The following is a 23,852-nucleotide window of genomic DNA, read 5'->3' on the forward strand; positions in this document are numbered from 1 at the left end:
ACAGCCCAGGCTTTCCTTCCACTATTAAGGCATCCCTGCCCACCTTGATCTCCTGTTTTACACTCTGATCAGCCACCGGACAGAAGTGATGGAGAACCTTACTGGGTGTAATGCTGAAGGCACACCCACACAATGCTTTCATTACAGGGACTGGAATGGGCTTTGTGCCTCTGGCCCAGCAGCGCTTTTCCATAGGGCTGCAGTGTGTTTAGGTGCCAGCCTGACAGCGTCTTGCAGAAAGCTCGGGAGCTCCACCAGTATTTTCTCCAGGCCTCAGGGAGGGGCACCAGGGAACCACTGCTCTCACCTGAGCTTCAGACTGGGCTCAACCAAGTAAGAAGCACAGCACGTAGGCTGTGTCTGCACCCATGGAGAGCTAGGAGAAAACCAAAGCGAGAAATGTTATTTGTCAGGCTGGGCTTGTTCACCATGAGATACCCGAGATAAAGTTTGTTCTTTGTTTTGGCACAGAGCGTTGCTGAGAAAGGGGAGTTGGCAAAGCACACTGTCCAGACGTGGGCACAGGGGGAGGGCAGCCTGGCTGGCAGCAGAGCTGCTGCATCCTCCTCCTTCCCCTGGCAAGCCCCAGGAAGCTGATGCAGCCTCTCTCACCCAGGTGAGGGGCTACAGCACACGGTGCAATCCTACACCAGTTGGTGAGGGGCTGCTGCAGTCCTGGGGCTCGGCCTGCTGGCAGCAGCACGCCCATGCCAGTCCTCCTCCTGCCGTGCTGCAACTCCTCACTGAGCTGGGCCAGAGCTGGAGAACAGCAGGCATGGAAACCTCCCCCAGCCCTCCCACTAGCAACAGCACGTCCCCCTCCCCAGGCTCTGGCTGAGGGGAGGCAGCTGGAGTCCCTCCCTCCACCACAACCCCACGGCTCTGCTGGGCATAGCAGACACCGGACAAAGAAGAAGAGGCGAGAGACAGGGGGCCTGATGCAGGTTTTTTTCTGTACATAAGTGTTTTTGACACCACAGCCTGTTGCTTATAATAAAACAGAAATCAGAAAGAGCAGCCAGAATACACACCCAAAGGCAAAAATCCTCGGCTTAAAAAAGGAGTGGCCGGGCCCCAGAGAGGGGAGGCCAGCAGCTGGGAGTCCAAGGGGAAAGGTACACCTGCCCTGGCTGGGAAGAAACACAACACAAAGGAAAAACGAACCAAAAAAAAACCCAAAAAAAAAAACCCCAAACACCCAGTGCTCCCACTGCTGAGCAGAGGAGAGACAGGAAAAACCCAAAACAAAAACAGATTGTCCCATCCTCAGAGTCCTGTTAGCACCTGTACAATAAAACTGTACCATCTACCGGGAGCGCAGCAGCCCTGCCCTGTGCCCGCTCTCTCCGGTAGAACTGCTCCCAACGACACAGGAGGGGGAAAGGCTGAGCAGACACCGTGCAGGGCGAGAGGGGGGGAGACCCGGCGGGGCTGAGCTGCTGGAAGTGTGGGCTGCCTCTGTGACAGCTGCCGGGGACAGGGAGAGCAGCGTGACCGAGATGCAGGAAGGAGCCTGGTGAGGATGGAGCAGAGCGGGTGAGAGCGCCTTCAGCAGAAGCCGGCTCCAATGCTAAGAGATGGGACCGTCCCCGGGCTCTCAGCCGAGGTGCCGGAGCCACGGACCCCCGTTCTGCAGCTCGGGGCGGTGCTCCAGGGGAGCGCAGGCCCTGGGGAGTGCTGGAGAGGGGCGGGAGGGAGCCCTCATCCCATAGCCCGGAGCTCACATAATCACAGTGATACAGACTGCAAAAACAAAAAGGAAACGTAACAAATTAAATACTAATTAAATAAATACTATGGAAGACATCGGGGGTGGGGTGGAGGGCAGACAGAGAGGTGCAGTTCCGCGGGGTCAGGCGGGGACGGGCGGTGGCACCCACTGCCCCGCGCTGCGGCGGAGCTTGAGCCGATCGCTGCCCCACAGCGCCCCGCAGAGAGGGTCCACCTCCCTCTGCTGCTGCTGGATGGGGCTGCCGGAGCTGCGACCGCCGCTGCTCGTCGCGAAGGAACCCCACGAAGTCCTCGGAGGCGGCGTCCTCTCCCCCCCGGCCAGCACGGAGGCGCCGCCGGGAGGAGATCGGCTGGCCGAAGCCTCAGGTCCTTGCTGCTGGCTCGAAGAGGGCTGCTTCCCGTTGGTCCTTATTATTGCCTCACGACGCAGGGAGCCATCTGCCCCCGTCAGCTGCTCCACGCCTCGTATTCCACCGCAGAGCCCAGCAGCTGCAGCAGCTCGGGCTCATAGTGCACCAGCTCCACTGTCTCTGCAGCACCCTGCGCCGGCTCGGGGCTCTCCTGCACCTCGTCCTGGGCCAGCACCTGGCTGAGGGCCACCTGGCGTTGGAACTCCGCCCTGGGCAGCGTGGCGATCTCAAAGTGTGGGAAGCGGGCCTGGAAGATGCGGGAGGACAGCTTCAGCCGCTTCAGCACGTCGGAGAAGAGGAACCAGTTGCAGGGCCTGCGAGGACGGCAAGACGTCACACGTTAGGGAACGCACCAGCAGCATTCCCAGCCAGCAGGAACCACAGCAGGGCTTTTAGCTGCCAATGAATCCCACGCTGGGGCTTCTCAAAGCACACCTATGGCAGTCCCCCAGCACTGCTGTCACTGCAGGGCTGCACCCAGGGGTTCATCTCAGCCCAACACTCCCTTCCTGCCCACGGCCAAATAAATCCCACTGTGAATTCTTTCCCAGGTGACCGCCCCGGGGTTGCGCTTCTCAGAATCAAATCACACACCTTGCCTGTCTTCCACTTGCTTCACTGACGTGGGGCTTAACAAGAGTGGCTTCTATCCTCAACATCTTCCTAAGAACCAGTATGCTGTGCTTCACTACGGGGTGGCATAAGACAGGGAGAGCCACAAGACGTGCCCCATCAGCAGCTATTTTCTGCTATGAGGAAAGCTGCCCTACAGCCACGACTCTGTGCCTCTACCTGCAGAATAAGGTGCTTTTCTCCCCTGGGAAAGTGGTTTGAAATGGACAGGGAGAAAAATGTGACATGCGTGAAACACTGTCCTGCCTGTCTCCTTGGCATGCAGTCACTGTGGGTGCTCAAGAGTTCCTCAAGTGTGCAGGCTTTTTCAGTACAAGAATATTTCATGTTAACTCCAACCTGGAGAGCAATCTCCAGGCTCATGAGCACCCTCCCACCCCTCTAATGTAGCATTAATGCCACTCAAACGCTCTCCATTCCAGAAGAAGATACCCACCCCCGAGAGACAGACACTTGGAGGTTGTAGCTGGGCAGCAGTGGCTTGTCTGAGAACTCAAACATGAAGTTGTCGGGCTCCTGTTCCTCTTCCTCCTGGTCTGAACTCCCCGGAGGGTTGAGCAGAAGATCGCATCCAATGCTGTCTTTTCCCTCTGCAACAAGGAAAACAGATGTTGGTGTTGCTCACACTTTCACTCCATCGTCCCACGGGGAACAGCTCTGCCCAACCAGACTGGCTGCCACTACAGTCCCATGTGCACATTCCCACACAACATCACAATGAATTCAACTGCTGAGCCCCACCATCCTCCTGCCCTCCTTCCAGCCCCTCATCTCCGAGGAACTCTGAGCGAGTGCAGAGCTGCTCTGCAAAGAGAGCTGCCTGAAAACCCCCCGGTGAGCAGGCAGGGTAGGAAAGACATCTTACACTGAGAGTAGGACGACGCTGATCCCACATGTGAGACAGAGCACTGTCTACTTGCAAAGTCAGACACTTCCACGTGGCACTCCTTTCAGGGATCAAGCTCACGCTGACCCCCAGGACCACTCTCACCACAACACCCTCAGCCCTCACTCCTGTGCAGCCTGGGAGAACCTGCTGCATTGGGAAGGAGGTGAATGGAGGAGATGCTTCGTCTGCACAGATGCCATAAAGGAAGGCACTGCTCTGTCTCTGCTGAGCGCTGTGCCACCCAGATCCTGCTCTCAACAACTGCCAGCAGGTTACTGAGAGGGGTGTGTCTCAATATGGGCTGCCAGGCTGCACTACCCAACGGTACAGCAGATCTGAGGGCAAATACAACAGAACAAGAAGAAGCATGGCTGCAGAGGATAACCCCATAGATTGCTAGCTTGCAGAAACCTTGGGCTTGCAGAGTGTTTTTGTCCTGCTGAGTTCACGTCTCCAAAAACTTCCAGAATATAATAAAGATCCCATAGAGAAAAGCAGAACAAATGTGCTGAGAAACAAATAAACCATTTGTGCAAAATAAAAAGATAATAAAAAGCTCAACACCACAATGCATGGAAGAAAAGGCTGAGAAACAAATCTTAAGGTGTGCTGCCCAAGAAAAACCCATGCACTACATGGAAACACAGCACCAAGCAAGAATGTTAATAGGGAAACAACAGCAGGTGACAGGAGGCGTGCATTCAAACTGGCTGCTTAAATCTTCAAGAGTTACTGCAGAAAGTGGCAAAAATAAGGGATGTGAATGTTGGTCTGAGATCACTGCTGGGCAAAACTCAAATGCCATGGCTGAAAAATATCCCATTTCTTGAGCAACCCGGGAAAAAGAGAATTAAATGCATTCAACGTGGAATGAATATGGTCCAACATCTCAGCCCTGTCTGTTAGCTGGAGTGAGGGCTGCTCACAAACAAGGACATCCCATCCCACTGTAAGACAGATAATCAGGCACAGCAATGCTAGTCCCAAATGCAGAAGAAACCCTGGAGTGGGACTTTGTTTCTGGAGCTACATGAGCACGAAGGGCAGCAGGCTGATGAGCTTACCATACCCAGACCTTAGAGATCCCACGCTCTCATTTCTCTCATTATCTTTTGGCCCCAAGAGATGTGCAGACCTAAGGGAAACTGTGGACAGCTTTCCCACCTTGAAGAATAGAAATGGATCGAGCACTGGCCGGGGATTTCTCCTCCACCCTCAGTGACACGTAATGTGAAGGGACACCTGAAAGAACTGAACCTCTGAAGGCACCTTTAGATACTGGAAGGCTGCAATAAGAGCTCCCTAGAGCCTTCTCTTCTCCAAGCTGAACAACCCCAACTGTTTCAACAGCCTGTCCTCATAGGATACCTGCCCCAGCCCTCTGATCACACAGTCCTGAAGTAGTGTCCATCAAAGCACAGGGGACAACAATCCAGAAGGATCCACAAATTCATCTTCCCAAAGAAAAAGTCCCTTTCAGGAGCAGTGGGAACTCTCAGCACGTAACACTGTGGCAAGATATCTAAGAAGTGACTTAAGAGAGAAGCTGACAACTGGGAGAATGATGGGGTACCTCTCTCACACACACTTCTCCCTGCTCTGCTGCTGTAAATGAGATCAGGTTGGCTGAACTCACCCAGTACAGAGCTGCTGTAGAAGTCCCACGCTGTTCGAGGATCTCCGTCAGTGCGCCCCTGGAGATCCGAAAGGTAATCTGAAGAGGAATAATTGAGAGGGTTAATGCTTATCTGCTGGCCACACCACAGTCCTGGCATACACACCCAGTGATCCTGAGTAAGCCGTGCCATCTTTGCTGCTCTTCCTCTACTGTAACACTAGGCATTATGGCAGAATCTGAACCACAACCCACTTGCAAGAGGGGCACCCTCACTCAGGAGAAGGCAACGTGGCCCTGGCCTGAGAACGTGATATAGAAGCTAAAGGGGAAAAGCAGGTGATAGTACTCTGTGGGTTGGAAAGCAAGGTTCTTAGGGTCTTCTTACGCTCAAGATCACATCCACAACAGGTGCATGTACAGTTAAGCCTGGAGGAGCACAGATAGACAACTGGCAAACAAGACTTCTTAGAAAAGGGAGGTTTTCTGTCTTGTATCCACCTGGGAACCACCATCTCCTCTAATTGCCTTTGCCTCACTGTTATGTAGAAGCCAGGACACTCATCTCATTTCTACTTAAACAGTACAGAAAGTGGGCATGCTGCACTCTCAGCCAGTCATCAGAAACGGGCCTCCCCATACGCAGAGCCATTTTAGAGCAGATGGCATCATTGTGTGGCAACAAAAGTATATCTTTTGGGGTTATGCAGTAGGACCAGAAAGTGATGCTGCTGAGCAGAGCCTCCAACCCTCCTGCACTACTCTGACTTCAGATATGCGACCAAAGCATTGCCAGTACATGAGAGAACAGAAGGATAATTGGATCTTATTTGGAAAATGGTATGCTAGTCTAGAGACATTGGGTGGTACAAACACACACAGGACAGAGCTAAAAATCACTCTGTTACTGGCTGCTCAGGTACTTTTAAACCCTGTGACGCCTGGATCTGTGGTCCTGTGTGCTGCCACACAGGATGGATGGAAATGCAGCCACCCCCAGGCACCCACCACAGAGGAAGCGCTTCATCACGTCGCTGGTGGCAAGCTTCACAGCTGTCTGCCCAGAGTAAGTGGCCAGAGTGGGATCAGCACCATAGGAGAGTAGAAGCCACATGGTTTCCAGGTTGTCATTGGCTACTGCATCATGGACAGGCCTGTAAGGACAGGAGTGTTAGCAGGAAGAGATTGGAAGAGAGGGCATAGCATAGAACCTGTTTTGGGGTGAGACAGATCTAGTGATGACCACCAGCTCTTCCCAAAAAGCATACTGTAATGCTATAATGGGATGATAATAGCAGGGTGGTGAAGGCTTTGGCTACAGCAAATGAGAACGAGCCCAAATGCAGCAGCCACAAACACAGAAACAAAAGAAAAGAGCTGCTTACCCTTGGGAGGCCTCAGGATCTCCAGTAAGAGATGCCCTCACCTCTACTGCCAACCCTTAAATGAGGGCTGGGAAGGGGTGGATCCTGGCTCCATCCCTTCCATCACTCAGCTACATTGCAGGCACCTGAGCCCCCTGGGCTGGCCCTGCCTTCCCACCAGGCGCTCCATCACTGCTTCAGGCCATCACTCAGCATTTCCACTACAAGCCCTGCTCACTGCCCCATGTTCCTGGCTTGCCTTGTGCCATCCTGCGCGCTGCAGTTCACGTTGGCGCCGTGCTCCAGCAGGATGTGCAGGATGTCGATCCAGCCTCGCGCACAGGCCTCGTGCAGAGCTGTGTAGCCAGCATTGTCACGATGGTTCACATCACTGCTCTTTTTCTGCAGGCAATAGAGCACCACGTCCTACAGAAACAAGAGCGTTGCAGGCTTGGTCACACGCAGACCAAAGCAAGGCAGCACAGGACACAGAGCGGGCAGCAGCACTGAGGCTCACCTTGTAGCCCAGGCGAGCTGCTCGCTGCAGGAGGGTCTCCCCTGCATTTTTGTTCACTATCAGCCGTCGTGCCTCAGGAGGAATGTGCTGGGCTGTAGGCAGCTCAGGGGAGCTCCCTGGGCTGACACGATGGGATTTACAAAGAGGCCACGAGTCCTGGGGCTTCTTCGGAGAGTGCGTTTTGGGCTGGCTCCAGCGTCCTTTCGCCTGGAAAGAAAAGCAATGCAACCTTGGCACACGTTGACCCGGCTTACTGACATGACGGGAGTCACTCTCGTTTCTCCCCACCCACGTTCCCCTTGTCGATCCCAGCCATACCTTCCCCTCATCACAGATCCCTGCCAGGTGTTTGGTTTTACATTTGCGTTTTCCTGATGGTTTCTCCAGCTCCTCCTGGCCAGGAGAGCTGTCTGAGTGCTCCAAGAAGAAGCCGTTCCGAAAGTCTGGGCGTCCTTGAGATTTCCGGGGGGATGGGGAAAGCCTGCTCCTCAGCCTTAGCTCCGTGCCTTTACCCTGTGCTGCCTCCTTCTGCTTTCGGTACCTAAAATCTACAGGAGAAACGGGAATGAGGAAATTCTGTAGGTACAGGACACCTTTGCCACCAGCCAAACCAAACCTCAGCTCTCTGATGGCTGCACACCCCGAAACACAGACCCGTGGTAGAGCGTCACAAGCAACAGATATGCAAATCTTCTCCATCGCGGACGGACCCAGCGTGGGCACAAGAAATACAACAGCATGTTCTGAAAAGACCAAGCGTGCCAAGCTCTGGGATTTCCACATGACTCACTGGGGTTTCTCATTAGCTCTAACAGTCAAGGAGCCCAGCTTGCCTCCAAGTGGCCTGGCAACTGCATGCTGCCATACAATGCATCCCCTCCTATCTCCAGGGCCGACAGGGACTCATGTGGGATAGCCTCTGGACAGACAGGACAACCATGAGCAGTCACTGCTCCGCTGCCTACAAAATCAGACCCTGCCTCACCCTCTCATGTCTTCCCCTTAACATAAAGGAGCACTTTAAAGTTTCAGTTTGAGGTGCGGGCGGGCGGGAAGCACCAGGATGCCTGGGGGAAATCCAAGCTTTTCTTCCTTTCATTACACAGAGCTGCAGATCCCAACACACCACGTAAGGACACGCGCTCTGTGTGTAACTGAAATAGTAACACCCCATAGCAAGGGCACTACGGGCTGGGGAGGAGGTGGCTGAAAGGACGTGACTGAAGCTTGCAAAAAAAACCCAAATCACCAAAGGGTGCAGCAGCTGAATGGAGGAACCTTGTTCATCCCATCCTGCTGAGCGAGACTTAGGAGCACTGGATGAAATGAGTAAGAGAGCAGTTAAAAAACACACGGAAGGAAGAAGTGCTTTGCACGGCAAGGTGGGAACATCAGGGCTTTGCTGCCACCCAGAGGTGGTGGGGGCAGATGCCATCAGCGGGACCAGAAAGGACTGAATCAAACTCACGGCCACGAGGCCCAGCAATGAACCGCAGCAGGCCTGGCTGCTCAATGGGGCAGCCCAGACTGTGGACATCAAGATCACTGTCCCTATTGTAGTGGCAGAACCCCATCATCCTTTAGAGGGAATACAACTGAACGCCTTGGGCCCTGGCCTGGTACCAGAAATCCCTTCCCAGCCCACACCTGTCATACCTGCTTTGGATTTTCGCCTCCTGTGAGGGAAGCCCACCCGCTCTTCCTCCCGTTCGGTCAGATATTCCCCAGTCTGGTATCTCCGGCTTTTCTGTCGTCTCCTTTTCTTTCTTTTGACGTGGCTGTCATCCTCCTCCTCCTCGTTGGGCTCCCACAGCTGCCGGGGTGCGTCCACTCTCCAGGGCAGCTCCCGGCTCCTCCTCGCGTGGCAGCTGCTCCTCTCAGAGGCAGACCTGTCCCTGGCCCTGTGGCTGTGATAACGCGACGCCTGGTGGGATTTCCGCAGCTTGCGGCGTTTCAAGGATATCTCTTCCTCCTCTTCTTCCTCCTCTTCTTCCTCATCCTCCTCCAGCAAAGGTAAAATATCCTGACCGCTCACATCACACTCTCCCATCACGCCAGCAGAAGAGCCAGCGACGCTTCCTGCACGAAAGTGGAAACGAGTGTCAAAAAAGGCAAGGCCATCTACAAGAAAAGCCCCGCCAGGCAGGATGGAAGACAGGCACAGAGCCACGTGAAGAGGGAAGAGCTCACGGTCCACCCAGGTGCTGAAGCAGCCCGTTCTCCTGGCAGGACCACCCCAGTGCTCGGCACCAACTCACCCGACTGGCTGCGCGTCCGACTGCTCAGCACCACTGGGATGAAGTCCCGGAAGTTGTTCTTGGGCTTCTTCTCAAGGTAACCTGTGGGGAAAACCACCCCTTGAGAAGGCACGTCACAGATCCCTGCTCACACGCCTGCTGGCCTGGGGAGGGCAGTCCGCCGTCCCATTTGAGCTCTGTTTGGATCCCAGTTTGCAGTGGGAAGCCACCAGCTCCAGAGGCCATCGAGCTTCAGGACAACAACAGCTCGGCCCCGCACTGTCAGCACGACCCAAACTGCCATGGCCCGACCCCGTGAGAACACAGTGCCTTTGACAGCAGTACCTTCCTCGTGGCTGTCCCCGCGGTGCTCAGGAGAAGGGAACTCTGTCTTCGTTGGCCTCCTGCGCTTACGCTTTACCCTGAGGCTGTTGTGGTCACTCACTGATCCCAGGCCGCTCCGGCCCTCTCGCTTGCTGAGCTCGTGCAGATTGTCATGGTGTTTTCGCCACTGTGAATGGAGGACACAGACTGAAGCTTGAGCTTCCGACTAATGATGCTGGAGGAGCAAAGGAGAAGGGACAAAAGACCGTCCCCCACTCGTAATGCTGGTGCCCTCCAGCATTTTTGACACCCCAGACCCATTATGCTCTGTCGCCTACAGATCCAGACGTTTCACACATTAACCCACTGCAAGACAACGCCAAAGAGCACGGGTAGAAAGCCCTGTGCACTCAGCTGCCCTGGCCCAGCAGAGCTCCCGCCTCACCCCCAGCCTCACAACCGTGACCCCACAGCCCCAGCTCCAGCCAACCTCACCCACCTTCCAGCCATGCACACTCTGGCTCCCTGATTTGCTCGGGGGCTCCTCGCCGTCCTGCGCTTTGCACTTCAGTCTCTTTTGCACCTGTCTGGCATCGCCGTCGTGCTGCCGCTTGGACTTGCAGCGTGTGCCACTCTCCTGCTTGACCTGGCCCGCTGCTGTGAGCTTGGCCTCTGCCAAGGCCTGGGGAGCAGCCCCAGCTCGCAAGCAAGTCACCGAAGGCAACGACACATCGCTCTCCACGCGCTCCTTCTTCACCCTGCATAGATCCACCTGACGCGTGCACTGGAGGGGCTCTGCAGCTGGAGGCTGCTGGGAGCCTTCACAGCCTGGCTCCTTGTGCTGATTCTCTACGGGCGCTGCGGGCACCTCCGGAACCACCCGCAGGGCCTGCTGCCCAACCACGGGCACGTCGTGTGACAGGTATGCAGCTAACACTTGGTTTTTAGGCTTTGCATCCAACTGCTTGAGGCTGCAGCTCCCCTGGGGAGCCTCAGCCTGTACAACGTCCTCCTTACTGGAGTCAGCCTCCGGTCCCTCACGCTCTTGACTCTTCGGAGGGTTGTCCAGCTTCCCCTTTCCTCCTTTTGCATCCAAAGTGCTGGTTTGAGGAGACGGACCTGCATTCAAGGGGACGGCACTGTCCTGCTCCTCAGCGGGTTTGGGCGGGGGCCGGCAGCCCTTGTTGCTCTTGGATGCAGCTTCGCACTCCGCAGGCGGGAGCCTGGGCAGCCCCTCGGGCAGGCTCTGGGCCGCCGCGTTGGGCTCCGTGGGCTGCACGCTCAGGAACGCGGGGAGCTCACCTGTGCCAGCGGGCTTGCAGGAGCTGTTGGGGTTTGGGGGCAGCTGCCCCGTGGTGGAGATGCCAATCGAAAGCAGAGGGGTCTGATGATAAGGAGACCAGCCCAGAGGCAAAAGCTGAGGATTGGAAGGTTTGCCATTCACAGGGCATCGTGGGTACACGCTCCCCTGGGCAGGATTCCAGGCGGAGATGTCCTTGGATTGACACAAAGGAGCTCCCGGAGCAACTTTGCCATGAAGCAGTCTCTTGGCAGGATCCTGCTGTCTCTCTGTGCCCACCTGGTTGGCTTTCTTCCCGCAGGGAACCCCAGCGCTTCGGGGCTCTCCCTGATCGATGATGGAAATCGGCTCCTGCTTGGGAAGGTGGTGGGGGTCCCTGCTGAAGCTCACGCAGGGGTCCTTGCTGAGCAGCAGCGAGGCGGGCACGGGGTTGGCAACGCCGACGTAGGTGCCTGGAATGGTGCTGATGAGAGTGGTGTTCTTCACCCAGGAGCCCTGCTCTCTGTTCCGCAGGAACTCGGGGAAGATGACGAAGGGCGCGGCGGTGCTGAGACACGAGGTGACGCTGCTGCCCGTGCTCTGGGCCGCACGCTGGGACTTGGACAGGACCGTGGTGAGAAGTGCTTTGCCGCTGGTGTGCACAGGCGTGAGGATGGGCATCGGAGGGGTTTTGCGTTGGCTGGGTGGAGGCAGCTTCTGGCGATTGGACTTGGAGGAGAGATCGAGAGGCATCTCGCTGCACTCTGGGGAGGAGACCATCTCACGCTCCAGCTGCGGAGGGGACTTCAGAGGTGACAGCGAAGTCGCGGCCCCTGGTGCGTGTGGCTCCGGAGCTGCCGGTGCTCTGGCTTGTGTGCCAGTGCCAGAAGAGGGAGCAGCGCTTCCACACGGTGCTGCCGGCAGAGGCTGGCTGGACGAGGGGGCAGGGCCAGCTGTGGACGAGGGAGCGCCATCGGCAGCGGCCTGGGCACCGCTTCCGCCTGAAGGCGAAGAGCAGCTAAGCTGATTCACCTCCACCGACACCACTTTGGCATCTGAAGCCAAGGGTCTGGCGACAGAGAAGGTGTAGGGGTAGGAACGCAGCTCCGGGGAAGCAATAATGCCTGGCACGCAACGCTCGGGTAGGTAGGAAGGCAGGACGGGAAGGGTGAGCGTGGAGGAGACCCCCAAAGTGCTTGGAAGCGTGGCCACGGTGAGCGGCTGCCCGCAGCTGGGCGGTGGGATGTACACTAGCGACTGGCTCGGGCTCAGGACCGTCCCAGGCTGAAAGGACAGGGGCACTTTGTGCATAGCAGGGGCCTGAGACGTGGGAAAGCACACTCGACTCAAAGTAAAAGTTGCAGGGGTGGAGGCTGAGGTGCTGCAGCTGGAGGCGACCACGGATAACGTCCCTTCTGCCAGCACTGCTGGCCCTTGCGCTCCAGTGCTCGGGGCGGTTTTCTCCTTCCCAGCAGGCTCATTCTCTGGAGCTGCGGAGCAGGTGGAAGGAACGTCAGCCTGCTTGTCGCTGGGAGGATCTGCAGGCATCCCGGCAACATCAGCACTGCTGCTCTCCTGCTCAGCAGCTTGGGGGGCTGCAGGCTCCTGCCCTCTGCCATCCCCCTGGCTCGCCAGAGGGCCCTGGACATCATCTTTCACAGTCTTTCCCACACACTCTGGGTTTGGGTTAGGATCAGGTGGCTGCTCTTCCAGTTTGGGTCCAATCTTTTCCTCCACCTTGCCACTTGCATCCTGGGCACTGCTGCCACCGCTGCTGACCGCTGTGAGCTCCACCTGCAATGAGAAAGGGAGAAAACAATGCTGAAAAGTTGTGGAAGCAGCTCCTAGCAAAGCAGCCAGGACCTCCTCTCCAGCCCTGCCCCGAGGAGGCAGAGGCCACGCAGGCAGACGTTCCTTCCAACGTGGAGAGCTGTTTGCCCCTTGTGCACGTTGGTGCATCCCTCTCGAGAGGAGGTCTGCAGGACCCATGAGGGCAGGTGCTCTTGCTTGACCTGTTCCATCAGAGAAAGGCCTTCCCAGAGGACCCGGATGGGCACCAATGGAGCTCACCTTGGAAAGGCTGCTGCTGACGCAAAACTCTTGAGATCCCAAATGCTGGGAGCTGCTGGTTTTAGACTCCTCATCAGAAAGTGGGGCTCTCCTAAGGAGGGAATGAGACATAGCGTTACAAAACCCCAGGTTGCTCTCCCAGCACCCTAACCTTCCCCATCCCCACACGGGACAGCAGAACAGCTGACAAGCAGAAGCATGCTCCAGGCAGCCGTGAGCTCGCTGCACCTTACACCTCCCACAACAGCAGCGGGTGCTGCTGTGGAGCCGAGGAGCACTGCTGTCCATCACCATCCTCGCCCTCCCAGAGGGCTCCATTCACCTGCTCCTGTCCCTTCCATCTCCCCTTCTGTTCCACCACACACTTCCAGCCCTGTCCTCCTCGGAGGACACACATCCTGTCCCGTTCCTCTGCCTCCCAGCCACGTTCCTGCCGTCCCAGCCCAGCAGCTGCGTCTGCGAGCTGCACAGCCGGTCCCGCAGCCACCCATCCTGCTGGCCAGAGTATGTGAGCCTTTGCATGACGCCTCCTGAGCGCAGTGTGAACTCAAACAAGGACCCACAGAAATGGGACGCACCGAGCACGCAGCTGTCCTTACGATCCGACAGAGGACCAGGCAGCGCTCACATGCTCCCTATTGATGTATTTACAGCAACTTCCAGCCTTGTTCTGACCAAGCCCTGTTACAGACAAGCGCTGCCACCGGGATCACAGAGCTCGATCTCAGCTTTTGCCGACGTCAGAATTGCAGGGGTTGGAAGGGACCTCGAGAGCCCCAGCACTGCTTCTGCTTTTGCCCTCCTACACCACAGGCTTCCACAACAACCAGACGACGGCTGCCAGCCCCATCCCCGGGCCCCACATCTCACTGCGGGCGCCAGGAGCGGCTCCGGGCCGCCTCACACGCGCAGCACGGACAGCGGCACGGGGCCGGTGCCCTATCCCAAAGCCTCGGGGAGCCGCCCGGCCTCCCCACGCGCAGCCCGGGCACTGCCGTCCCCTCGCCTTCCCCGCTCGGCCGGGCCACAAAAGGCTCCGGAGGGCCGTTATTAATAAGGGCAGGGGGGCGATCGCGTTCCCGCAGCGCGCCGCAGACGACGGCCGAGCAGCGCCCGGGGCCGCCCGCCGCGGGGACGGCCGAGCCGCGCGCTCCGCGGGCCGAGCCAGGCCGGGGCCGGGCCCAGCGCAGCGCCGAGGCCGAGCTCCACCCCGGCGGGCGGCGGGAGCGGCGGCAGGGGGCGCCCGAGGGCAGGCGGCGAGCGGAGCCCGGGCAGCGGGCGGCCGCCCCGCCCGGCCCGGCCCCGGGGCCCCGCAGGCCCAGGCCTCGAGCCGGCGGGGCGGGCCGCGTCCCCGAGCCTCGCCGCGGGCCGCGCCGGGTGCCCCGGAGCCCGAAGCGCGGAAGGTGCCGCTGCCGCGCGGCCTCCATCCCGAGGGCCGGCCGGGCCGCGTGCCCGGGGCCGGCCGGTCGGGTGAGGGCCGGCTCGAGAGGCGGCGGTGCCCCGGCGCGCGGGGCGGCCCAGAGAGCGGCACCGCGGCCGCTCTGCCCTCCCCGCCGCCCGCCTCGCGCGAGGCCGAGGGTCGGGACAAAGCGCTGCCGCAGCCGGGGCCGCCTGCCGCGATGCTTCGGGCTGCCGGGTGCTCCTTGCGAGCAGGGGCAGCCCCGAGCGGCGCAGGGAAGGCAGAGGGCAACGCCATCCGCCGGCTCTTATCTGAGGGCTGCACAGCGGGGCTGAGGCACGGAGATGATCTCTGTCTGCATTTCTGCCCCGCAAGAGAGCCTGAACTCTCCCCTATCCCGCCGCCCTGACCACCCGCTGCAGGGTTTGCTGCCAAAAGCCTCCGCTCCGGCAGCAGGGAGGGCGCACACGCTGCCTGCAAGCACCCAAAACCTGCCTGGCTCTATCCAACATGTGTAGCCTCGAGGAAGCTGCCAACCCACTGGTTGTGAGAACGAGACCCCGAGGGGTGGAAATGAAAGGCGATGGCAAGCCATGGGACAGGCCAGGAACCGGCCTCGATCAGTTCTGCCTCCCAGCCACTAATCCTCCCTAATCTCCTATTTGGTTGGTGGCATGTCACAACTCTCCCACCTAATCGTTCGGTCCGCACTAACCCTCCTGGCTCACCAAAAGCTCTTCGTAGCAGCTTGGCTCACAGTGGGTCAAGCTCTTTTCCTCCCCTGGCACTTAACAGCACAAGTGACGATGCCAACACCGCGTGCACGACGCACTCATGTAAGTGCACGCGGTTGGTGAACGCTCTGGAGAGCAAACGGTCCTCAGCCTGATTAAAATCAGCCACGCCAGCACCATTTCCATTCCTGCAGCCTCTCCGCATCCCTCGATCACTTCCTGCCCCTCCTGGGCCCACCGAGCCTCCCACGCACCTCACCTCTCCTCGTTGAGGCCACACATGCGAATCCGCTCTGTGCTGGTCCAGTTGTGCACCCCGCTATAGAGAGGTGCCGTAGAGATCATGACAGCTGCTCGTCACCAAGCCGGGACCTGCTGGGGCTCGAGGGGCCACTCTGCCTGCAGGAAAAAAAGCATAAAACAGAGAATTGGTGACTCTTGCAGGGCGCTGGCATCCACACTTATCCCCAGCTCCATCGCCAGGCAGAGCGAGCACGATGCCCGAGATGCTCCATGTCTGTCTGGAAGAAGGGCTGGAGGGAATAAGCAGCGCATCGGGATAGGATCTGCTCATCCTCACACCAACCAGCTTGGTTGCCAAAGCCTCAGGCTACCTCGAGAGCTTCACACAGGCACAGGTGAGGCCGTGCTGCCCAGAGATGGGGGTGCCCCATCCCCGAGGTGCCCGAGGCCACGGGTGGGTCCTGGGCTGGAGGAGGCACCCAGCCCACGGCACAGGGGTTGGGACTGCGTGGGCATTAAGGTCCCTTCCAACCCAGCCGTTCTGTGATCCTATGATCTCCACGCGCATGCATCACTTTTGCAAGACGCCCCCCCCGCCCCCCCCCCGCTTTCCCCCCCACCCCAGAGGTCTCCAGCGCAGAGCGGTGAGCCCGGACAGAGCCGCAGCCAAGCGGACGGCTGTTAGAACGCTGACCCCTCCCCGAGGCTTCGCGTTACGTTGATAAAGCAGGACGTGCCGGGCTCAGCGGGGAAAACCTCAAACGGGGAAGAAGGCGGGGGGGATGCGGGAGGAGGGGGCGGAGGATTGCCAACTGTGCCACCAACGTGTCATCGAGCGGGCGTCCCCTCAGCGCGCTGCGGAGGGGATGGTGGTGTTCGGCGGTGTTACGGGTAGAAAACAGGAGGAAATCCAGAGACTTGCGAGCATCCGAGACGCACCGTCGGCGGGGTGGAGCTTTCGGGGGAGGATGTTACAGCCAATCGTGCGGCGCTGGGTGCTCGAGCATTAAGGCAGCTTTGCTGCTGGAGTCGCGTCAGGGAAAACGCGAGGAAGGAGGGAGGAGAGGATCCCTGCGCTAACCGGCGGGCGAGGTGGAAGCGAGGAGGGAGGACGGACCGCGAAGGGCAGAGATGCTGTCCAAGAGGCTCTCGATACAAAGACATTCTGAACACACGGAGGGAAAGCTGGCAGAGGCACCGGGCGTCCTCAGTGCAGCGGTGAGAGCAGGGAGAGGCTAAAAGCAGCACGTCACCCCCAGCCTTGCTCCGTTGTCTTTGCCCTGACAAACTCCCGGGGACACGAGCTCCGCGTGGGAGCAGAAGCAGCACGCGCCATGCTGAGATGAGGGCAGGGACGTACAGGCCGGGCTGAACGTGCCCCCTGAGCACAGCTGCTGCCAGTTATCCCCTCCTCAGCCCGTGTGCCAGTGGGGAACATCCAGAAGCAGAACAGCAGGGCCACGGGAGAAACAGGGACAGGGCAGTTTGCTTGCAAAAAGAAAAGAAGCGATGGACACATCCACACACGTGAGCACAGACCCGAGCAAAGCCATGGAAACTGGGAGTCGGGAGAAGAGGGGAACGTCTGGCGAAGGGCACACGGTGCAGGGGGAGGAGGGCTGTGCGGTGGAAGGGGAGCAGGGCCGGTTCTAAGGCAGAGAGCAGGGTCATACCCAAAGAGAATGAGAGGTGGCTTGGAGCAGGAAGGGGAGGAGTCTTGCGATGCTTGGAGTGAAATGCAACATAAAGGAAATAGGGGAACAAACAATCTGTGGGGATTTCACCATCTTAGGCTAAACTGAAAGAAGGGCAGGAGGACGGCTCTGCCCCCGAGCACAGCAGTGGGACCGATGCTTTGGGAGAGAAGGAAAGGAACCCACTGTGTGAGTGGGAAAGGGGCTGTGCAACGCGGGACAGCAGTTCAGAGCAGAGCTGAAGCATCAAAGCAAGCACAGAGCGTGGTCTGAGAACGGGTCTGGTGAGGGAAAAGCAGGGACAAGGCTGTGTGGGGAGCGGGGAGGGATGGCACGTTTGGAGTGCTCGAGTCAGAGCCAGACAACACAGCAGGACGGCCACCAGAGGAGAGGCAGGAGAACAAGCACAGCCTCTGCTTGGTGAATTCTTGGCCTCTACCCTCTACGGACGACCCGGGACACGTGCCAAAGATAGGCATTCCGCAGGGAGCCAGAAGGGACAGAAGGGAGGAAAAAAATCACATTTTCAACTCAAGGAAAAGGAATTCAGCACGGGGAGAACGACAGACGTGTTCTCCAACACAAATGGGAGCGACCAGCCAAGGAGGAGCATCCTCCAGAGCGCGGACAAGGGAGGACGTCTCAGAAACACGGGTAAGAGCAGCTGCAGCGTGCAATGGGCAGCGCGGGGCCGGCCGCCCAAGGAGACCTTGAGTGGAGTCAACACAAGACAACCTCTCCTCTGCACCGGTTCAGCTTGAAACGACATTAAACGGCTGTAATTAAACTCACAGAACCCCTTGGAGAATGCAACTAGGGCATGCTTTCGTGTACCCTCAGAGCAGGAGGAACTACCGGAGCCCTTCTGTCCCCTCACTCCTTCCATTGGCACTGCAGGGCGAGCCAACCTGGGAGCACATCTGTGCTTAAAACCAGTGCTGTGGGTTTCTTCCCTGCCTGGAAGGGTTTTAGCCCACAGCAGCTCCCGGATCGGGTTCACCAGGAGGGAGAGAGGGCGCAGCCTGGCACAGAATCCGTTTAATCCAGCACCTCTGCCAAGAGAAGCGTATATGAAACCACAGCCTTATTTTGATGTAGCTAAATAGGTGCCCAGCCAATTCTAATTAACTCCGAAGAAAATGAGTTTAGAATGAAATAAGACCATCAACATCCCATTCTGCTTGGAGAGAAGCTTGTTGCGTGATACCAAAGCTCCTTCACGTCTCCAACAAAACATGCTCTAAAACTGCTGGTGAGAAAGGGGCCAAACGCTGCCTCCAACAGCGAGCCCTGCAAGAGATGCTCAATGAAACTAACACGGATGGATTACAATCACCAAGAGCAAAGGTGCTCTTTATTCCCTATGCCAAACCCCCTCACTGCCCTGCAGCTGGACAGGACACCACCATGCAAACCAGCCTCCAAATCAGCACAGCAGAAGACGTCTCTGCTGCAGGAGAAGCACGCTCTGCTCAAGTTAGCACCTAGCTCACTGCACCTGGCAGCCCCCTTGGATTGAGCCAAGACACAACTCTCTCCTCTGAAATGCAGCCTGGAAACAACTTCCTTGAGTTGAAGTTCTTTGGGAACAGATCCTTTCTAATGATCATCTACAGAGAAATCCCCCTGCAGTGCCAGGACAACGGCAGCTGCAGCACAGGCCGAGCTGGGCATGGTGAATTGGCCGCTCCCAGCTTCACCCATCAGCTCCCTGCAGCTGAGCCGAGCCCTCTGCACTGCCAGCAGCCCTGCTCCTCATCCTCTGTGATCCTAACTCAAGCTGCCTGAGCTGAGGTTTCCTAACACAGCTTTTGCCCCCCACGTGGCACTTCTCACCCTGGCACGAGCACAAGCAGAGGTGTGTGACAGCCACAAAGCTCATTCAGCACGGCTGGCTCTGAGCACTCACCCGCTGCAGTGCCCCAGGTGCACCCATGCAGGAGGGAACAGAGAGGCCGTTTCCCCCGCTCCTCGTGCCAGCCTCTTCTTAACTCCGAGAATGCATTCAGCTTTAGGCCGGTGATAGCTTCACCTCCCATCAAGCTCTGTCCTAAAATGGCTCAGATTTTGAGACGCTCACCTTCCCTCTCCCCAACCCTACCACTGCAGCACAAGGTACGCACCCACCCATCACCACCACCCTGCCTCAGCCAGGCAGGAGCCGACGGGCACTGACACACTTCAGCAGACCCCGGAACCCCCCGCAGGGCTGCCCCCCAACCCGAGCTCTGGGCAGGGACAAGAGCTGCACAGCACCACCAAGCAAAGCCCCGGTGAGCCGCGATGCGCGGGGCTGTGAGCTGCAGAGCTCCCCCCGGGTGAACAGCAGCCCCACAGAGCCCCCGCAGAGCCCCGCGCTGAGCTTTGGGCTGCGGCGATGCGAAGTTGGTGCGATGCAGACAAAGGGATGCAGCCAGATGGGGGCCAAGCACGGTGAAACGCCGCGTAACTGGGACAGCAGCACGGAGGGAGGGAAGGGAAGAGGGAAAAGGGAAAAGGGAAGGAGCTTTTCTCATCTGAGTGCTCTGCACGAGCCCGGCACATCCCTCTGCAGCACGAGAGCAGGAGGACGCGGCTGCCGGTACCGGGAGCGCTGCGCAGCGCGGCTGGCCAGGGGGCACTGTGGGCGGCCGGCAGGATGCACTTTGACCCTGGAAACACACCCAGGGAGACACCTTTGGAACACGATCCAGGAGAGGAGCAAAACCCAGAACGCCACTTTTTCCCACCCCGATGAGTCAAAAACGTAAAGCAGTCCTGGATGTGGGGAACCCAGGATGGACTCCCTGCCCACACCGCATTCACCGCCAGCTGCTGCCATCGATGAGAGCCAAAGCAGTGGAGCTGCCCCCCGGTGGGGCACGGACAGGCCGGCAGGAAGCGATGTGCATCCACGGGGACGGCCTCACTCACTCCTGAGAGTTTGTTCACTTTGGCAATCTTCGTTGCCATTAGTAACAGGGGCGAGAAATTATATTTGCTTTTAGATGCGACTGTCGGGCATCCATTTGAGGTGCAGAGGTCTGGAGCCAAAGCTGCCCCTGACGCCCCAGAGGGATTCAGCGCTGAGCAGGAGCTCAGAACAAACCCTTTCAAGAGAACTGCGTGCAAAAAGAATTTCAAAAGAAAACCCAACGGTGATGGTCCTCTCCCAGGACCGACGTGGGGCACCAATGGGAAAAAATAGGTGAGAAAAGCAACACATTGCGGCAGGACCGAGCAGGCGGCACCAGCAGCCAGCAGGGATCGGCCCCAGCCCGGCTCGGTGGGCACAAAGTACTGAGCGCAGCCCCGACCCCGCCGGGTTTGGGATCCCCCGGGCTGCGCGAAGCCCCGGAGCGCTGCGGTGCTGAGCCAGGCTTTGCCCAACGCATTTGCTTAAGCTGCTTTAAAGACACAGCAGCACCGCGAGTAATTATAGATACTCGGCGTGATGAATTGGGAGGGAAAAGGGGAAAAAAAAAAAAAAGAAAGAGAGAGAGAGAGGGAAAAAAAAGAGAAATCCGTCCTCGTGCGGAATAAAATAAAGTTTGCTGCACGTCGGTTCCTGCAAGCCGCAGCTGCCGGACAACGGCGAGCATCGCGCCGTGCCCGCGGCAGGAGCGGGCTTTTAAAGGGACGGGGAGAGAAAACGCCACGAAAGGGGTGGGGGATATCTGCAAAGAAACGTTAAAAGGCCCACGATGTGCACGGCGCGGCGCGGCGAGCGGAGAGCAGCCCGGCCCTGCGGCACGGAGCCGCGGCCTCGGGGAGAGCCGACGCGGTGACAGCGGCGCGGGACGCGGGGGATGGCGGCGCTCGGGGGCCGCGCGGGGCGACGTCCCGGCGGTGCCCCCGCGGAGAACAGCGCTCCTCGGGAGCGGATGCTCGGAGAGAGCACAAACGGCGCCCTTCCCCGAGGGCTGCGCTCGGGCGAGGAGGCGGGGAGAGCCCTCCGAGCGGCGGTCGGGATGCCGGGGCTGCAGGCACGGCGCCGGAGCTCCGCTCTCCCCTCCCGGCAGGAAGCGCCGCTCCGGTCCCGCCGCCGCCGCCGCCGCCGCGCACCTCGGGCACGGCCCCTCCCGCCCGGAGCCGCGGGGCCGCAGCGGGGGCAGCGCCGAGGCTCGGCCCCCACCCGCCCCACCCCGCTGTCGGGGGGGGGGGGGCCGGGAGGGGGGGGGGGAAGGGTGGGAGGAGGGGGGGGTCCGCCCGGTTACCCCTCGGCCCAGGCCCCGCCGCCGCTCAACAGTTGTTCCCCGGGGCCGCTCCCCGGGGCAGGGGCAGCCCCGGACGTGGGGCGCTGTCCCCGGGGAGGGCCCTTCCGCCACCGAGCGGGGCCGCGCCGCCGGGCCGCCACCGGGACTTTCCTCCGCGGCGGGCGCGGGCCACGCCGCCAAACTCCGCGCGGAGCGGCCGCCGTCCCACCGCCACCGCCGCGCCGCACCGCGCCGCGAGCGCCGCGCCCCGCCCCGTTCGGCCCCGGGACCCCCCGGCAGCGGCAGGTGCCGCCGGTGTCGGAGTCGGGGTCGGGGTCGGTGCCGGAGCCTCCGCGCGGGGTCGGGCAGCGGCACGCGGCGCCGTCGCGGGGCACACGGAGCGGAGCGGCACCGTCGCCGCCGCTGTCACCGCGCGCCGCCCCCGCCCGCCGCCGCCGTCCCGCAGCAGGACGCTGCCGCCTCCCCCCCCACAACCCGCCCCCCCCCGCCCCCCCCCCCCCGCCGTCCCGGGACCGGTTTCCATGGAGACCCCCGTCCGAGGGCCGCGCGGGGCCGTCCGCTCGCCGCCGTCCGCCCGCCCCCGCGGTGGGTGCGGGGCGAACGGGCCCGGGGTTACCCGTGCGAGCGGGGCCGGGCGTCCGGCGCGGGGCGGCGGGGCTGAGGAAGGTGGCGGTGGGGGGGGGGGGAGCGGTTGGGGGGCCGGGCGCGCACCTGTTTCCCTCGACGAGGCGGGCGGCGGAGCGGGGAGGGCGGCGGGGCGAGGCGGGCCCCTGCCCGGAGGAGGCGGCGGGTCGGACCGCGGCGCGGCGAGCGGCGGTTCGGCGGCGGCGGAGACACTGGCAGCGGCAGCCGGAGTGTGAGGGCGAGAGCGAGCCGCCGCCGCCGCGGGGGATGACGGGAGCCGTAGTCCGCCCGCCGCGCCCCGCCGCCCGCCGCGCCGCCCCGCGGACTGCAGCTCCCGGCGTGCCCCGCGCCCGCCCTGCCCGCGATGGGGGGGGGCGCTGTGCGGAGCCGGCCGAGTCCGGAGAGAGGGAACGGGCGGCGGGGAGGGAGAGAGGGAGGGAGGAGGGGGCTCCGCGCCCGGCACGGCCCGCGGCGGGAGGAGGGAGGGAGGAGGGAGGGACGCGGATACGGGGTGGGGGGGGCGCGGGGGGGGGGGGGGCGCTCCCCGCCTGGGAGGGGCCGCTCCGCACCCACGGGCGGGTGGAGGCGCGGCGCGGGGGGAGCGCACGCACGGCGCGCACCGCACACCCGCACCGCGCCGGGGCACCGGAGCCCGCACCCGCAGGGGGAGGGAGCGGGAGGTGGGGGGAGGGAGGGGGGGGGAGGAGGAGGAGGAGGAGCGGGCGGAGGCCGGGAGCTGCACAGCGGGCAGTGCTGGACGGGCACCGCGCGGCACAGAGCGAGCGCGGAACCCGCACCGCACCGCACCGCGCACCTCCGCTGCCCGCAGCCCCGCGGCGGAACGGGCGTGGAGTGTCCGAGCGGCCCCGCCCCGCCCCGCCCCGCCGGGCCGACGTGGGCTCGGGCAGCGCGGCCCCGGGGCGGCGGCGGACATGGCGCTCGGGTGTCGCCCCCCACCACACCCGGGGTTCGCCCCGCGGAGGTCCCCGCCGTCCCCCACCCCCCCCCCTCCCCGGCCCCGCGCGGCGCCGTGCGGGGGAACGGCGGAAAGGACGGCGGCGCCGGGGCGGTGCGGAGCGCCTCGCGGTGTGCGGGGACCGAGAGAGGAGGAGGGCGGCCGAGGCCTCGGGGCTGCGCTCTGCTGCTCGGGAGGGCACTGAGCTCGGCAAGGCCCGGAGGGAGGGAACCGCGGCCGCGGGGTGGGATGATGCGGGTTCTGCCCCCGCACCGCACCGCACCTCCCCACCGCCTGCGGGCTGTGCGCGGCCCCGCGCGCTGCGGCCGCACGGAGCCGGGACTCCAGGTTCGGAGGCCGGAGCTGCCCCCGCGCTCCCGAGGCGCTGCCCTATTTGCGTGGCGGTGCCGTTAATGCCGCGCGGTGCGCGGTGCCCCGTCCCGTGGTGCAGCCCCCGGCAGGGCTCTGCTCCCGCTGCTGCCGTTGGAATCGGCCCCCCGCTTCGACATCTCCGGGCTGGGGGAATCAACGCCCGGGAGCTCTGAAACGTGCTGCTGCAAAATTCTGCGGCTCTTCCGCAAGAAAGAAAAGCTCCTTAAAAACGGACGCTCCTTAAAAACGGGCTGAATCTGAGGAATACGGGGCATCCCCCATGGGGGATGAGGGGCTGAAAGCTCTACGGGGCGTCCTGCATCGAGTGAAACAGGAGATCCTCACAGCTCCGCGGGACAGCTCCCCCCGGCCCCACCGCGAGCGCCGCTCCCCTCCCGCAGCCCCCCGCTGCTCTGTGCTCCCGGTGCTGCGCACGGGGTCCATCCCACCCCACGTGTCCCCGCTGCAGAGCGCGGCCCGAGGTGGGGCTGCGGCTGCTGGAGCGGCGCTGGAGCTCTGTGCTCGGTGCTCGGGGGGCCGTTGCTGCGGGGGCCGCTGGGCTCCGT

General features: G+C 61.0%; 1 protein-coding gene across 4 annotated transcripts; it reads right to left on the minus strand.

Annotated features, from left to right (window-relative positions):
• Positions 1-933: 933 nt before the first annotated feature.
• On the minus strand, positions 934-22,320 carry BCORL1 (BCL6 corepressor-like 1). Of its 4 annotated transcripts, XM_046940947.1 has the most exons (15): positions 22,169-22,320; positions 22,047-22,076; positions 15,462-15,601; positions 13,070-13,160; positions 10,220-12,793; positions 9,742-9,907; positions 9,418-9,498; positions 8,816-9,238; positions 7,478-7,707; positions 7,160-7,366; positions 6,902-7,068; positions 6,287-6,432; positions 5,300-5,377; positions 3,211-3,364; positions 934-2,455 (listed from the first exon to the last, which is right to left on the minus strand). In XM_046940947.1, the coding sequence occupies exons 3-15, from the start codon at positions 15,545-15,547 to the stop codon at positions 2,179-2,181; spliced, it is 4,680 nt and encodes a 1,559-aa protein (XP_046796903.1). In that variant the 5' UTR covers positions 15,548-15,601; positions 22,047-22,076; positions 22,169-22,320; the 3' UTR covers positions 934-2,178. The 4 variants fall into 4 exon arrangements, with proteins under 4 accessions (XP_046796903.1, XP_040555921.1, XP_025006091.1 ...); XM_040699987.2 differs by lacking the exons at positions 22,047-22,076; positions 22,169-22,320 and adding an exon at positions 19,049-21,565; XM_025150323.3 differs by lacking the exons at positions 22,047-22,076; positions 22,169-22,320 and having other exon boundaries at positions 15,457-21,565.
• Between the last annotated feature and the right edge of the window lie 1,532 nt (positions 22,321-23,852).

Source organism: Gallus gallus, chromosome 4, assembly GCF_016699485.2.
Source record: "Gallus gallus isolate bGalGal1 chromosome 4, bGalGal1.mat.broiler.GRCg7b, whole genome shotgun sequence".
Lineage (NCBI taxonomy): Eukaryota > Metazoa > Chordata > Aves > Galliformes > Phasianidae > Gallus > Gallus gallus.

Bases quoted from the DNA above. Each gene is read 5' to 3' on its own strand.
- BCORL1 (XM_046940947.1), bottom strand. From the start codon at position 15,547: ATGATCTCTACGGCACCTCTCTATAGCGGGGTGCACAACTGGACCAGC. The intron at 7,708-8,815 runs GTATGACAGGTG...TTTCTCCTGTAG, and splicing joins GAGGCGAAAATCCAAAGCAG to ATTTTAGGTACCGAAAGCAG. The intron at 7,367-7,477 runs GTATGGCTGGGA...TTTTCTTTCCAG, and splicing joins GGATCTGTGATGAGGGGAAG to GCGAAAGGACGCTGGAGCCA.